Source organism: Triplophysa dalaica, chromosome 14 (genome assembly GCF_015846415.1).
Source record: "Triplophysa dalaica isolate WHDGS20190420 chromosome 14, ASM1584641v1, whole genome shotgun sequence".
Lineage (NCBI taxonomy): Eukaryota > Metazoa > Chordata > Actinopteri > Cypriniformes > Nemacheilidae > Triplophysa > Triplophysa dalaica.
In genome coordinates this window covers 12,783,923-12,799,785 of record NC_079555.1, presented here as the reverse complement: position 1 = coordinate 12,799,785, position 15,863 = coordinate 12,783,923, and the positions used below count along the sequence as shown (strand labels likewise).

At 39.2% G+C, this 15,863-nt stretch overlaps 3 protein-coding genes across 3 annotated transcripts in view; all 3 read right to left on the bottom strand.

The window, feature by feature from the left end:
- Nucleotides 1-535, bottom strand: part of dhx36 (DEAH (Asp-Glu-Ala-His) box polypeptide 36) — a 28,888-nt gene extending 28,353 nt beyond the window's left edge. Inside the window, exon 1 of the mRNA XM_056766670.1 lies at nt 60-535. Coding sequence (XP_056622648.1) covers nt 60-341 — 282 coding nt within the window. The 5' untranslated portion in view covers nt 342-535. The remainder of the gene's footprint in view (nt 1-59) is intronic.
- The window catches only part of LOC130435844 (uncharacterized), a 476,195-nt gene that overhangs the window by 123,566 nt on the left and 336,766 nt on the right, over nt 1-15,863 (bottom strand). The window lies entirely within an intron of this gene.
- LOC130435833 (probable G-protein coupled receptor 149) lies at nt 5,609-15,710 on the bottom strand. Its single transcript, XM_056766684.1, has 4 exons — nt 14,445-15,710; nt 14,028-14,211; nt 13,294-13,733; nt 5,609-7,942 (listed from the first exon to the last, which is right to left on the bottom strand). Exons 1-4 carry the CDS (start codon nt 15,390-15,392, stop codon nt 7,349-7,351), a joined length of 2,166 nt encoding a protein of 721 aa, XP_056622662.1. The 5' UTR covers nt 15,393-15,710; the 3' UTR covers nt 5,609-7,348.

The following is a 15,863-nucleotide window of genomic DNA, read 5'->3' as shown; positions in this document are numbered from 1 at the left end:
TACAAACTTGACATAAGTTGTAATGATTTTATCTCAACAACACTCTGTCTACTACTCACAGAGTTTCTCTCTGCCTCGGATCTTCCAATGCCTCCAAATTTGGCATACCACAGCCCTATATCTCGACCCTTTAGATGGGGAGGGTGTTTGCCTTGCCCGCCTCCTCCTCTTCGTCCCCCTCCATGTCCCCGATCTTCCTTTGAGTCCCATTCAGAGTTTCTTTGGTATCCTCCTCCGCTGGATCCAGCCTCAGCATCCCACCTGGACCCATCGCCGAACCGTCTGCCTCCACCTCCGCCTCCTCCTCTTCGCCCGCGTCTGTTACCATTCCCGTAACTCATGCTGCCGGTGAATGGGGCAGAAGCTAATCCGCACCGTTCACAGCAAGAAACGCTTATCACTCCACTACAGGCATTAAATAGGCGCTGCTTTCTAGTCGTTGCGATGCTTAAACGCAATCACATAAGCCCTATACATAAGAAAACGTTTGTTGCCAGGACGCATCTAATTCATTTTTTTGTACAAACATCCTGCTCGTCGCACATGTATGACGAAATGAGTTAAAGCTTAGTCGCGTTATTGTGATGTGGCAATATATGATTGGTTCTGGCTGGTTGTGCTTCAGTCACTTGGACAAACTTCATTCAAGCACATTAAATTCGTGAATTAAATTAATTTTCTTTGTAAATTTTACATACATAAGAGTAAATTTTCCAATAACAAACCAATGTTTCTGTTCTTCCTTAAATATTTTAAGATGTATCTGGATTCTAGTTCACTTTCATTAAATAAGCACCCAAAACGATTTCAGTTTGTAAGCACTTCAATTTATGTATTCTGTATACAGATGTATAATTAAATGTCTTACCTTCATGTTTGTTTGTTTTTTCTGTTTCTCTCTTTTCTTTTTTACTTTAATATTGTTCAATCCATTTCCATGTTCCATGCTGATGATATTGAACATACTATTCACACATTGTATGCATATGAAAATGTTAAGCTTATTTATACATCATATGTGATCATGTCATCTCTGTATCTCTCTTTTAGAGTTCAATATAATAAAAAAACACATTCAACTAAAATTTATTATATAGCTTTTTTGTAGTGTTCCATTGTTTCAAAGCAGAATTGCGGGAAAAAATAAATCCCCCTACATATAAAAATGCATAAGGAAAAATGAACGGTTTATTTGTAAAAACAGATAACTTTGTTTGTTATTATGATATCATATTTGTATTGTGTTTATTGTGTAAGTTAGCTGGTGCCCAATTTTTTTAAAATTAGCATTACTTAATCAAAACAACCCTACTGCAGTTTGATTAATATGAACTGAAATTCAAAATAAAAAACATGATTTTATTTTTATTTTGAGTTATCTGTTTTGTGCAAATTAACTCTTCAAATATAGAATACACAGAGAAGACATGGTATCATTGCTGAAATGAGGATAGATATATTTGTCAATTGAATATATGATAATATAGCTAAGAACATTTTAATTTATCATCATTTTGATATTCATTTACATTAAAAGCATATTTAAGAAGAATATAGTGAAAAACTTTGTTTTCTGATTCATTTTAATTGATTTGATTATACGTAAATTATGTTTACTAATCTCACTGCTTTTCAAATGGAAGAATCTCCAATAATAATACGATTTAAGACTGTACACTCCGCCAGGACTCCACCTTGTTTCAGAAAGTTTTTTATAATTCTGGATCCCTCTGTCATCACTGTGTCGATTCGCTTACCATCAAGGTTATCTGCGCTGTGTCAAGATGGGCTCATTACTCTTGCGAGAGTGATGTTTAGGTGTGTCTGTTTGTTCACGGCATTTCAGTGATGGATGTTATATAAACGGTGGATTTAACCCTTGATTTGTAGATCGTCTAAAACTGATAGATGGCACAGTCCCAGTGCTAAAATATGCCGGACATGAACTGCACGAGGTAAGTCAAACTAAATCATACATCTGTCTTTTGTTGGCAATCGTCGTGTAATGTACAAAACACGAAGGGATTAATGTGAAGATGTGTGGCTTGCCCTTGCTGCAGTTCCATCCCACTAGTCACACCTCTAGTGGCTCGTGTTTCTCCGGAAATAATGGTACACCTGTATCTCTCGTTTCTAAATTTCATCAAACTAAATACTCTTCGAAGATATATACATTTACATTATACATTAGTCATTTAGCAGACGCTTAACGGCTTAAGCGTCTGGGAAACAATGGAATCAATTGGAAAAACATAAGGACAAGAAAAAGCTTAAGTGCAACTACCTATACAATACTACTGTATTGGCACTCAAGATTAATATGAGATTGGCAAAAACTGCCTGTGATACGCGATCTTTAACTAACCCTACAACACACCTGAGAAGTTTTGTTAACTGTTGAGAGAATTTACATGTTAAATGGGTATATCTTGCTTACATCTGCTTCAACTCATCTTTTTCTTTATCAAAACTTTAGTTTTATAAAGAATCCCTAGACAGCATGAAGCATATACAGCATTCCTGTAGCTCAGTGGTAAGAGCATTGCGTTATCAACGCAAGGTGGGTTCGATCCCAGGGGATTTCAAATACCTATGTAAAATGTATAGAATAAAGCAATGTAAGTCGCTTTGGATAAAAGCGTCTGCCAAATCCCTAAATGTAACTGTAAATATAGACTGCTACCGTGTTTAAAATGAAAATAGATTTTTCACTTTAATCCCATAAATACAGAGATCACTTTAATAATCTTTGTATTTATTGGCCAGTGGCAACAATTACCCATGTGATTGTCCTAAAAGAATGCATTAAACAGAAGTATTTTTCCACAACCTCTATATCGGATATGCTTGACGTGACAATTACTAAAGCTTTCCAAGGCAAGGCATTTGGAGAAAAAAGTACACCTCAGGAAACAAAACACTGTTTTATATTTTCTTATAGAAAAAGAATGAGCTAATGAGTTTTCCCACACAGTAACCAGCAGTTTGGAACAGTATGTCATGACAAATCCTCCTCATCTCGAAACCCAGAGACATTAATTATCTTCACTTTGCATCTCCTTCGCTGACGTCATTTTACAGCTAAATCCCGAGTCTAAGGGAGGTTATTGTCTCCTTGTTTCCTGATGCAAACATGGTATATGAACGAAAGGAGTTGTGTGTTTATTGCCTCCGAGCACTGGAGTCTTCAGGACACTTGTCCTAATGCTTATAGTGTAATTGGCCTCTGCTCACATTGTCATTAGTGTCTTGTTTAGAGGCAGTGGAGCAGAGGCAGGGATTAACAGGGAAGAGAGAAACAGCCACTGTTTTAACAGAGCGCAAGAAGATAATTAGAGTCCTGTGGCGCTGCGACGGGAGAGCTGTGTGTCCTGCAGAAGCTTCCAGACCCAACCATGAAATATGGATTAGATCTTTAACGCTTCCACGCTCTGTTCTCACATTGTATCACAAACACATCTTTATGTACAGTAAAGGGAAGGGATAAAGTACTATACAAATCTAAATAATTATATATTATATAATAATAGTTTCATGTTATAGAGTTGCTACACGGAAAGTAAGCAGTGGATGAAATCAGTGGAAAAAGCATCCAATGGATGGAAAGAGCAACGTCTTTTTCCATTGTTTTATGTGTTTGACCAGTTTAACCAGTTTAACATTCAATCCTCAAACAGCTTTAAACACATTCAAGTATAGCTTTCCACTCCACAGACACAGGGTAGTGCTTTTTACATTATTAACAAGATAAGGGAGCTCTCAGACTTTGACAGTGTCTTTGACTGTGAAGAATGTGTTACATTGTGTTTTGGTTCATGTCTGTCCTGTTGAAAAGGTGTTTGGGGTTGGAAAGAAAGAAAGAAACTTCACAAAGGTGACAACATGCTGTCAAAACACGGAACATCTAAATGAGTGCATATCCTCTAACCAATGACCATTTTAGACCTTCCACTTCCACTTTGTGTCCTCACCTTTGAGAATATAACTTGTCCCTTAGCCAGCATGGCATGTCATTTAAAAAAAAATTTTTAGAGAAACATCATGTTCTCACTTTTTACCATTTAATCACCACCTCTGTCAATCTCCTTTTATTCAAAAGACCCATTCCTAGCAGCCACCCGCTCGCTCTCTACACAGCAATCTCCTGATAGCTTTGGATGTGCCTCATAGTAAATTGTTTTAAAACATCATCTGAATGTCAGTCTCTTTTAAAGAACTTGCCTTGTTTGCGAGAAGGAGGAACAGAGGGAGTGTCAGCCTTCCAAACGGCTCTGTCTGAGATGTAAAAAACAGAGGAAAGAGAGCTTTTATGTCCGTAAAGAGCAGGTCTACTGTGCCCAAAGTCTTTTCAACACCCCGTGGCTGAAGCTCTTAGGATTTGCAGTGTTCTCCATGTGCAAAGAGGAACCAGATGAAGGAAAAATAATCAACGTCTTTAAAGCACACCATTAAATCCGCAAAATCAAATACTGACAGCAAGTTCTGTAGTGCCAAAATATTTAAGGTACTTAAAAAAGATATCCTTCTTTCAACAAAAATTCACCCCTATAATTTTTTCTTTCTTTTTAAATGAAGTTTCTGTATTGACAAACTCTTAAACTGGGGATCTCAACTCTGGCTTAAAGGTCCACCGTCCTGCAAAGTTTTGCCTAAATCCTGATCAATCACACTTGAACAGGCAAACCATGGTCTTCAGGATTACTAGAAGGTTAAAGATGAGTTTGATCAGGATTTGAGCTCTCTGCTGAAAAGTGGACCTGCTAGAAAACCTTTACTCTAAATATTTACCTGCCACTTAATGGTATACCTTGCTTTTTTGTATAGGCTTTTAGGTTGTATAGGCTTTTTACAATACAATTACTATAAAGAATAAAACAACTATGAAGAAAATCTAAAATAACAAACACGTTGTATTGGACTGCAACTTGCATCTTTGACTGATTTTTTCCCATAAATCATTACTGTTGGTTACCCTTCGAGTTATCTGTGTTTCTTGAAAAAAAAATGTTTTGAGAGCTTATTAATTTTAACATCCCAGCATTTAATTACTGAAAAAATGGGCAGTTTTGGAGATACAATCTTATAGTCCGACAGTGGCAATATGCAACTATAAGAAAGCACATACACACTTAAAAATAAAGGTATAGAAGGTTCCTCACAGCGATGCCATAGAAGAACCATTTTTTTGTGCATCATAGAACCATTCAGTCCAAGGTTCATTAAAGAACAATCTTGTTCTTTACATTTTATAATCTGAAAAAAAAACATTGTATAACCACAAAGAACCTGTTGTGAAACAGAACGATGTTAAAGGTTCTTCAATGACATTGTGAAGCACCATTAGTTTTAAGTGTGCAATATACTGTAGAATTTGTTGTGCTTTGTTTAATCATTGTTACTATTAATTATCACTTTGTCCCATATATTTCTTAATTTTCCCTAATGTTGAGCAACGTTTTTGCTTTGTGTAATTGCAAATGACAAACATGATGATTATTAAAGGCACCCACTGAACTGTTTCTGGTCGTACTTAAAATGAAGGTGGCAAGAAAAGTTATACATTTCAAAAACCATTAAACATCCAGACATGAAGATTTCTGTCTCATTTGCCGGCTCGGATAATTTATATAGAAACCACAGGAGGCAGTTCAACAAAGCATACAAATGGGAATAAATCTACACTCTTGAATAAAGCTATTTTCTGCAAATTAATCTTTAATGAGAACATTGAATAGATGAAAACATTTTGGAGCATTATGCCTCAGCTATTTTGCTGCTTGACAACAAATACAACAACACAATCTGCTATTCGAAATATACAAGATGAAAAACAAGTTTTATTCGACTTTTTTTAAATAAATAACACTGTGTGTCAGAAATTATAAATGGGTAGTAAAGCTTTTTGAGCCTGAATGATGTTAGCCTTTACATTTCATTTTCACATTTTTAAATAATTGTTATACTGATGTGGCAGAGCTAAAATGTAAGTAAGCGAACTCATCACAGTCTGCATTTTTCTTACAATCTCAGGCATCTATTGAATCATGCACCAATGCTCCATTTTCCGAGCCTGTATCAAATGGCCTGGCTCACATTTCTGATTGCCAAAGCAGTGCATTGAAAATGGGGAGGGGGAATCCTAAGTGACTTTAAAATGAGCATTCATTTGCACACACATTACCAGCTAAAATAGGCCTATGCATCACATTCACTTTTTCATTTGTGGAATAATCCATTGGCCCGATCTCTCTCTCGCAAAGCAATCAGATCCAGGAATTTAGTTAAAGCAGCACATGTGAAGTGTTTTAGTACAACAATAAAGATGTCCATATACACATATACAGCATACACAAACTGACCAGCATTTATGTTCACACATACTTTGCTAGGTTTACAGTAAAACACACTCAGACATACACACACAAGGTAAAAGCAACGTGGCTTAAAAAACGGAACGCTTTGCAATGTACACATTTGGCATCTCTTTTTTTCAGTATGCCATACGGTCTATGCCTGAGCTACAATACTAAAATGTATTTATTTTACTTACGAATCTGCAAGCGCCCTCGCAAGCGCTTCCTTTGTCTGTCTCACAAGCACCACATACACATTAATTGTCCTTCTCCAATCAACTCTCTCTCCTCAACCCTCTCTATCAATGCACTTTCATTTGTATTTGACAAATGACAGAACATCAGATATGATTGACTATTTCTGATCCCTCAATAACCTTTATTTCAGTCTATACGTCATTCACAGAAGCATGAGGACTTCAACTAATCTCCAATACTTTAAACCACTGCAGTTTGCATCTCACGGCGAGTTGTCATCGTAACCTTCTGATCTGTCTTCCCCGGGCTTTGAAGCTGAGGGTAAATCTGAGCAAACATACTTTCTGTCCAGTGTCCCCGATTCTAAGATTTGTTGTACCTCGGAGCGCATTTTATCTGTACTTTCTCATATAAATCACTTTTTTCTCCAGACCCCCTGACCTTGCTGCATGCTAAGCTTGAAGATGTGGGTGCTCACATTTAAAGGCAGTTATAAGATTGGAGACCCACATCACGCTTTGAGCTTATTTTTATAGCGCTGCTTGCTTAGGTAAAAAGCCTGACAGCATACTTGTGAGTCTTTAAACATTTAGATTTCTGCATTTTATCCAAAGGGATTTGCAGTACAGTTGTGCTTTGAAGGAAAACCAATCTTTGGGTGTGGATGCTTTCGTCTACCTATAAATTTCTGCTTTTAAATATTTGTCCTAAACCATTACATGCCAACAATCCATACTGTACAATCAATTTTCCGGGCCATCTCAGCCAATTGGTGTACACTTTTGTACCTACTTGTGTCAGTTCCCCTGGTCACCTGACTGCCTCCTATAGGCTTCATTGAGCAGCTGTATTTCCTCCTTGTAACCACCAGACTCCCGGTGCTGTCTCCTGCTGTTCTGCCTATGTGCTTCCACTGTGTCAGGAATGTGGATGTTAATGTTGTCCGCATCTGGATTACTGGTGGGGATCAACAGCGAGTATGAGGCTGTTTCGCCTAGGTCACATGACACAAAGCGATTCTCACGGCGAGAATACCGCAGTGAGGGCGAGCGTGTATGCATGGACGACTGGCTAATGTTGGAGACTATAGAGACACTGTCCATGGCTTCCTCATTGTCGCAGATCTCCAGAACCTCCAGGTGGATTTTAACGTTGGTGTCTCCTACGCCTCCTTCGCCCCCATTTCCAGAGTTGTGTTCTTCCGCGCTGGGTTCGTGACCCACCGATTTGGAGCGGTACACCTCAACTTTCTTTGCATTGTTGGGGGAGATCTTCAGACCGTCACTGCTGACTTCGTAGGTGGATAGGGACAGGGTTTTGCCACTGGGGGCATGGAGGGATACCGTGCCCTGGAAAGCACATAGCGGTATGGCCAACCCAGCTGTGGATCTCTGTTTGGAAATAAAAAAACGAGACAAATGCTTTGAAAGTCAATCCAAATCAAATTGAGAACTTGGGTTTCGTATACCCAAAAATATTTATTCAAGATCATGTGGTTCAAAACCTGAATATGACTTCTTCTGTGGAACACAAAAGATGATATTTTGAGGTGTTTTGTGTTCGTGAAATGGAAGTCAATGAAAGATAATGTTGTTTGGTTAAAAGCGTCCTTCCGTTTTCTATAAGGAAGTACATTAAAAAATGTCAATAAAATCGCTTCCTGTTATCTGTTATGAAACTTGTTATCAACGATCAACTAGGTAGGCGATAACAAATTCTATTAATCAGTGCAATCATGCTTAATGAGTATAAAATTCAACCACACGGGACACTTTTGACTGAGATGGAGACGCAAAATTATTCAAAAAACCTTTAATATTAAAGGTCAAAAAGCTCTCAGTTAAACACAAAGTCAATGACATTTAAAAAAGCAGGCTGATGAATGTGATTTCATTTTGCCATGAGTTAATGAACCCTGTGTATATATCAGGCCCGTCGAGAACTAAAGCTCTGGTCAAATTAAGACAAGGACCATCAACAACCATCCTTCCATTGTTCCATCTGGCCCCGGCAGCTCACTATGGAGAACTTCAGCGCGGCCCATATGATTGTCTTGTCATTATCATTATCATTATCATGCCCCTTTTCAATAAAGTGAGACAATCGGCATGAAGTCTGTGCAAAATAGATTGAAATGCCACGCAAGACTGAGGACTCTGAATTATTCAAGCATTTTGATCTGATTTCATTTGACTGTTCAGCGAAGCAGCTGGAGATACGGCTCTCTCTCCCTTATTTTATATCCTCTCTCTTGTAACACTAGAACGGCTGAGAAATGAGATGTCAATAATATGATGTGTGCCTTCAGCAAGCTTCGCCCATATACAGTATATAACATTTAAATGAAATACTGCTCATCAGAGGTCATAAAGGACCATGTGACTGGGGGATGACTTGGGTGTGAATTCGGCCAACTGAGCAGCACCACTGGATGAGCTAGAGGCACCGGGGTGATGAGGAATGATAATAAGATCGTCCAAACTTCGGAGTCAGGCAGTAAAGCAGACAGGAAAATGGCAAATGCAAACAAGACTCAAGCTTGATGACGTTTGTGATTACATGTGCGAGTGGCCTAGTTTCCCACAATTCTCTTGTGAGTTTGATGTAGTCATACAAGTGCAGATGGTGAAACACATGGAGACATACAGTGGTCTTTTTTGGACACTAAAATGTTTAAATGTCATTAGAAAAATATAAAAAATTTAAAGAGCATATAATATTAAACCAAGTGGCATCTTCCAACAAATTATGCTAACCTTTGCTCAAAAACAACTAACACAGAACTCTTAACCAGCTGGATGAAAAGGTGATTTTGCAGTGTTTTTTGCCTTTGATTTGAACAACATATCTATATTTCATTTATAATTTCCCTTTTTTTAAATAAACTGTTTCTTAGTTATACAATTCTTACTTTATATATATTTTTTTAATGTAAAGCAACCAATCTCTTCTTACAAAACACCTCGTATCAAATTTTCACGAATGACATCTTGCTAGCTCACACATGACCTGTGTTCACAAAATACTCTGAGCTAGTCATCTGCCGACGGTTAATCAGAGCCAGCGGTGTTTTGACCTCTCCTCCTACTCTGGATCATCACCACTGAGGTCTAGACATAACCCAGATTCCTGTCTTCAGTGGCGAAATTTTACTGACTGCAGAACTGCAACAGCCTGATTGGTTTGTCCAAGTCACAAGAGAATTTTTCATAAGCTGTTTCTGCTCCCAAAACACTATGAGTTTAAAGCAACACAACAGCCTGTTTGCAAGCCTCAATTACTCAAAGTTTCAAAGTGGTGGCTTGCAGTAGAACCCACTGGAGGAGGAGGACCAGCCTTTTTCATCATAAATCCTGTATTCCTCAGAGGAAGAAGGTCTTAGCGAGAGGAAAAAGAAATATTTTGTTTTCATTATACTTTTTTGCACCAGCACATGGTTTAAAAGAAATGTTGAAAACCATGCTATGCTTAAGGGACTATAGGAATGAGAATAAAAATATCTGCTTTATGTGTTATGAAACGTTCGAAATAATCAATGTTTCCATTTTTTTCGTACTCTAAAAATAATGGTGATAATAGCACTGAAAGTGGTTCATTAGCTTATAATCATAGGAGACAAACTTTAGATGATATACAGCACCATAACTTTAAAGGTACTATACATCACCATTTAATGGTGCTATGCAGAACCATAAGAGGTGCCATGAAGCACTTTATTGCTTCAACAAAAATGGTGATCAACAGTTAACAGCGGATCTTTGGTGCGTGAAGAATGATTAAAGAACTATAGAGATGCTTAATAGATTCTTTGAATGGCCGTGGTTTTAAAGCACTTTACCACCCTGCTGAAGAACCTATTTCTTGTCAGAATCAAGACCGAACCTCTTGTTTCATGTGGAGAGAGGCAATTTGGCACTGATGGCCTTTCATACTCTCCGGTCTCGTCTTCGTCCCCACCCTCTCATTTCCTCATTATTGATTGTTATTGATTTCATGCCCTGCACCTGTTCCCCTCTTGATTTGGTTCCCTTTATTATGCCCCTGCGTTTTCTGTCCTGGGCTGGTTCATTGTGTGTGTCAACTGTATGGTGTGTTCCTGTTACATTTACATTTAGGCATTTGGCAGACGTTTTTATCCAGAGCGACTTACATTGCATTATCCTATACATTTTTACATAGGTATTTGCAATCCCCTGGGATCGAACCCACAACCTTGCGTTGTTAACGCAATGCTCTTACCACTGAGCTACAGGAAAGATCCTGTTCCTGTCTAGTTTAGTCTAGTCTAGTCTAGTCTGGTCTAGTCGTCTAGTTAGTTGTAGTTCTCTTCAAATATTTACTTTAGTCTTGTTTTAATGTAGTTAGTCTTAGTCCGGTCCTGTCTGGTTATTACTGTCTGCTGGTTTGTTATGTTACCCCCTCGTGGGTTTTTGTTGTGTATTTATTATTAAAGTCTTGTGTTAACCCTTACCCACAGTCTGCACTTGGATCCTCTGTCCTTGGTCCCTTACCACTCTTTGTGTGTGTGAGTTTGATGTAGTATGAAAAATTATTGCAAATTTTAGAGCTGAAAGCATCCTCCCTAATCCAAAAAGACCATCTTTTGAGGCCTAGCAGGAATAACAGCTTGTTCTAAAACTGTTCAATTTTCTGATGTCAGAATCTGGTAACTTTTGATTTCACATGCAGAGAAGGCATTTACACAGAAATATTGGAAAACAGCAGAAAAAGGCCAATTTAATTTGTAAGGGTCGGATTACATAAACTGAATTACAGCAGATATAGTGCTATAGCTTACTTAAAATTATATTTAGTGTAGCATTACTAAAAAATCTATAATCATATCGTAAAGCTGTTAAAAACTAAAAATATGTTTGTTTTGCATTTAAACTAAATTCAAATTCCACAAAAATCTTTTAAAAGTATTTTTTTTGTAATGTTTTATGATATCCAGTAGGAGTGAACAACATGTGCAGAATTATACTGTATGACAGTTAATGCAATTACTGTTATTTATTTTGATTTTGGCTTAAATTTGTTCATCTTGTGTAATAATATAATAACTGTAAATCCATAATTCCAGTGATAAAGACCTTAATTTTCTAGTAAAGGGACTCCCTTTTAATCAATAAAAGTTCATTGTGTGAATTTAAGAGCTATTAGCAGATCTGATGAGGAAATTACATGAATCAGAGTTGAAGTCATACAAAACAGATGAACTCCTGTGGGCCTGCCAATTTTCAGCCAAACCCCAGTGCTCCTCAAGAAAATGGGTGAGAAGAGGACATGAATAATAAGAAGCTTTCTCGTCCCTTCCCTGGCATGAAAACTTGATTTTAGTGTGAGTGTACAAATGATTGCAAGCATAAAAAAACAATATGAACAAGAGATGATAAATGCACTTGGGTGTAAAAATGTATTTATATAAGGCAGTGCCTTCTGGGTGCCTGCAAGGCTAAAACAGTGATCAAACTCATCTTAGTAGAAAGGGAAAGTGAGATCAATGCTATAGTCTAGAGAGCCCACAACCCTCAATAAACCTTTAATCCATGAGAAAACATAAAAGTAAAGTCAAGAAACGTCTCTACAAATTTGCATTTAAAAAGGAATCGACCCCTTCGCAATGCTAAAGGTTGAACTGGATGTCAGAATTAAGAGATCCCACTTTAAATGGATAGTTCACCCAAAAATGAAAATTCTGTCATTCTGCCTTAAACACCCAGCATAGCAATTCTCAGCAAAACAGCATTCAATCATGTCAATGTGTCTGAGTCTCTGCCTGTCTCCACCCACTCCACACAGTGTTTTTCGTGACAATAGAGACTATCTTGTTTTGCTTTAATAATAACAATGCACTTAATAGTTTGGTGATTTGGGGTTTTGTTATGCATTTTAATAATGCCTTAGCATGACCCCATTATGCTCATATACATTACATCTCTGTTTTAAAAGTGCAAAACCATACATGCTCAATTTAGTTCATCTGCAAATTTTTCTAATTTTTTTAACTCCAGCTCCTGCACAACAATTATTCATTTTGTCTATGAGACAGGCGTGCCTCTCCAAGCTTCATGATTTGCTCGTGCAAACACTGAATATATCAAAGCTACTACAGTCAATTAAGCTGTCTTAAATGATTCAAATATTATCAATGATTTAGGAACCTGTGGTGGGGAACATCTAGACGCATGCTGTTAATTTAAAAGGGCCAAATGAAAGTAATAGTCAACATCATGACTGCACGAGGCGCGAAGGTACCTTGTTAAGAAAGTTTAATTATTTTTTTATCATTTGCTTGACTGTGTTTATCAGTTACAACAGAAATAAATGACTTTTAGAAGAGCAGTTACAAAACAGCAGTGTCAGATGACTGCAGGCTGCATGTTCAAAGTACATAGAATGTCAAGTTTATATTCATGTTGGTCTCATAAGGTTTTGAACAACTTTTATATGGTTTACAGCAAAACCCTGTCTGTAAAATCCAGACTAAAGTCTCAACCCAATTATGCTAATTATGAGATAACAATCATCAAAGTTTGATTTCAATCATTCATTTCACTATGAATTTGACCCCTTACATGGCCTTACATCAATATTAAAAAATTCTTAAAATATATATCTTCCTTGTATGATTATTTCCCTGTGTTTTAACAGGGAGGATCAAACACAGTTTTTAAAGTTGTAATAAAAAATCACCAAACCAATAAATCCCACCCCATTTACGCGTGTTGATTTGTCATACCTGTCTCGGAGTCCTTTCTGATTTACTCCTACACCACTCCCAGTCCGTCAGCTCGATTTTACGACACTCCACGTGGGACAGCCTCCTCTCCGGACCGTCGAATACGGATGAGTTGTCTAGGTTAAGATCCTCTCGATCGCACCCAGACACCTGCGGAGAGATGCTGCACGGTCCGTCCCGTTCTGCGGAGCTTTGCGTCTCGCCGTCCGCCCTCTCCTCGAGCAGCAGCTCGCTGTGGAGGGAGCTGTCCTCCGCTGGCGTGGTGCTGAATTTACCGATCTGACCGCTGTCCAACACTTCCACTCTACTCTCGGAGAAATCACAACTGTATAAACTGTTAAACGATGGTTTCTCGATGGAAGGAGACTTGGCGTGGGAGAGCTTGTAAATATCGTAGCCTTGCTGGAAAGAGAGGTTGAACTCAAACCTCCTTTTCTTGGCTGTAAAATCAACACATACACAGTGTGAAAAGTTATGTTCACTTTCTAGCCCCCCACACAGTATGACAATTCTATTTGATATGCATATTCAAATTGTAGCAGTGGCAAAACCTACGACCTTTTTAAATGTCACCGTGCCCTTTTTTATGTTGATGGATTATAAGGGCACGAGTGCATACATGAGAGCCTTGCATAGTCTACTTTACACAGAACATCAATTATCACAATCGGCCCATGTCACTATAGGCTCATTAGGCCATGCAACAATCATCCGTGATCACGATTAATACCAACCAGCGGAGAGCTCGGATCCCAAGCCCTGACGGCAGTTGATAAAGCAGCCGCATGGTAGATGGATCCAGCGCTCTGAAAGCACGAACACAGGGGTGACCGCCGCGGAGAGCAAGGTCAGGAAAAAACACAGAGTCTCCAGGGACGAGTTGTGCATGTGAACAGCGTGACTCACCAAGATCTGGGTCTGCAAGGGCAACATATGACAGGCATAAATAACGCTATTCACTAAACATCATTCTTGTACGTTTAAATAGAACGACGGATTACGAGAAAGACGTGAATTAAAGAAGCATTTAGGCAGGTGTTAGGTCAATCTATAACGTCTTGCCTTGTATGATCTCTAACAGACAATACACGTATGAAGACATTTTGGGAAATGTGCATTGCTGTTATAGCCTGACACTCAATGTGGCTCACCATCATTGGCATCCACAAAACCATTCGAGCCATGGCCAGAATCATGGAGAAGCGCATCTGGGAGAAAAACACAGGAGAATGTCTTCCACTTTGGACCCCATCCTTTTGAAAATGACCAGTCGACGGGGAATACGACAGGGTGTATGTCTCCGTTCTGTTCTTGAAACTGTCTGTAGTCGAGTTGAATTCATTGTAAGCTCCCAAACTTTTCTCCAAGCTGTCCCGTGACAGCGAGGGGATCTCGCAAAGCGGAGCCGACCCCGTAATTTCAAGGTAGCTCGGATAAAATGTTTTTAGGGCCTCCGTGGAGCACATGAGCTGATAAAAGAGAGGAACACAGCAAACTATGAGCCCGCAAAAACACAGTGTGTAGACAGCGAAGAGAAGCAGCACGTAGAAGCTGTCGTTCTCCGGGAGACAGCCGAGAGACGCTGGAGCGAAGCGACCCCAACCGCACACAGGCAGGACGCTGACCACCAGACTGACAGTCCACACTGCGATGACAGCCAGAAACACCCCGAGGGGTCGGTTGGGGGTCTGATATACTCCAAAGCGCTTCGTTACGTATAAAGTGTACACAACAATTAGGCAGGCTTTCATATTGCTTGACAACCCTTGAAAAATATACAAGAGTCCGGAAAAGGTGCACATTGCCCCCGACCGGTTTGCGTCCCCACTCCTCCATTGTAGGATCATGAAGAGAGTGAGCGGAACTACGCTGATCAAGTCGTCTATGGACAGTGAAGCCACTAGAAGACACAAGGAAGACTTACTCCTCATCCTGAGCAACGATTTAAGCGAGTACAAACCTCCCATGAATGTGACACCGGCAATCGCAAAGGACAAACCGAAGAGAATCTGCCAGTTACCCTCAACCGGGTCCACGTCCTCATCCTGGTCGGTTTTGTTAGGCAAAGGTGAGGAATGGTGTATTGTCGACATTTCCATTCAGTCCAACCTTTCTCGTCTCATTCCCCCACACAGGATTCCGCGATCAGACCGAGCTGGTGGAAGTTTCGTCCAGCGACTGCGCGCCACAAGGTACAAATACTTTCCCAATGCGCGGCATGTTATCCATTGGTCTTCAGACACTTGTGGTCAACAAACTAGTGTTTAAAAGAGCCAGCGAGTAATTTCAACAATGATCCTGTATCAAACGGACCAATTTCCCTTCTAACTGTTACTCAAGAGGGTTACATTATTATTCCTCCTCTGGGCATGTGTGGATAAATGTTGCGCGCTCGATACTAGCAATTCTGTGTGCGCCTCGCGCAGCAGATAGGTTCAGTGTGAATGAGCTTCAGAGTGAAGCTGCTAGTAGAGGGGTGGAGCCACCGTCATTCTCTCATCTATCACTTCTGGGTGAGCTTTACATAAAACACATTCAACATTGCAGTGTATACTGAATTGATCAGTTGG

Coding starts and splice junctions, on each gene's coding strand:
- LOC130435833 (XM_056766684.1), bottom strand. CDS start 15,392: ATGGAAATGTCGACAATACACCATTCCTCACCTTTGCCTAACAAAACC. Junction 14,212..14,444: donor TTTTGTGGATGCCAATGATG/GTGAGCCACATT, acceptor TTGCCCTTGCAG/ACCCAGATCTTGGTGAGTCA. Junction 7,943..13,293: donor CAGAAAGGACTCCGAGACAG/GTATGACAAATC, acceptor ATTTCCAAACAG/AGATCCACAGCTGGGTTGGC.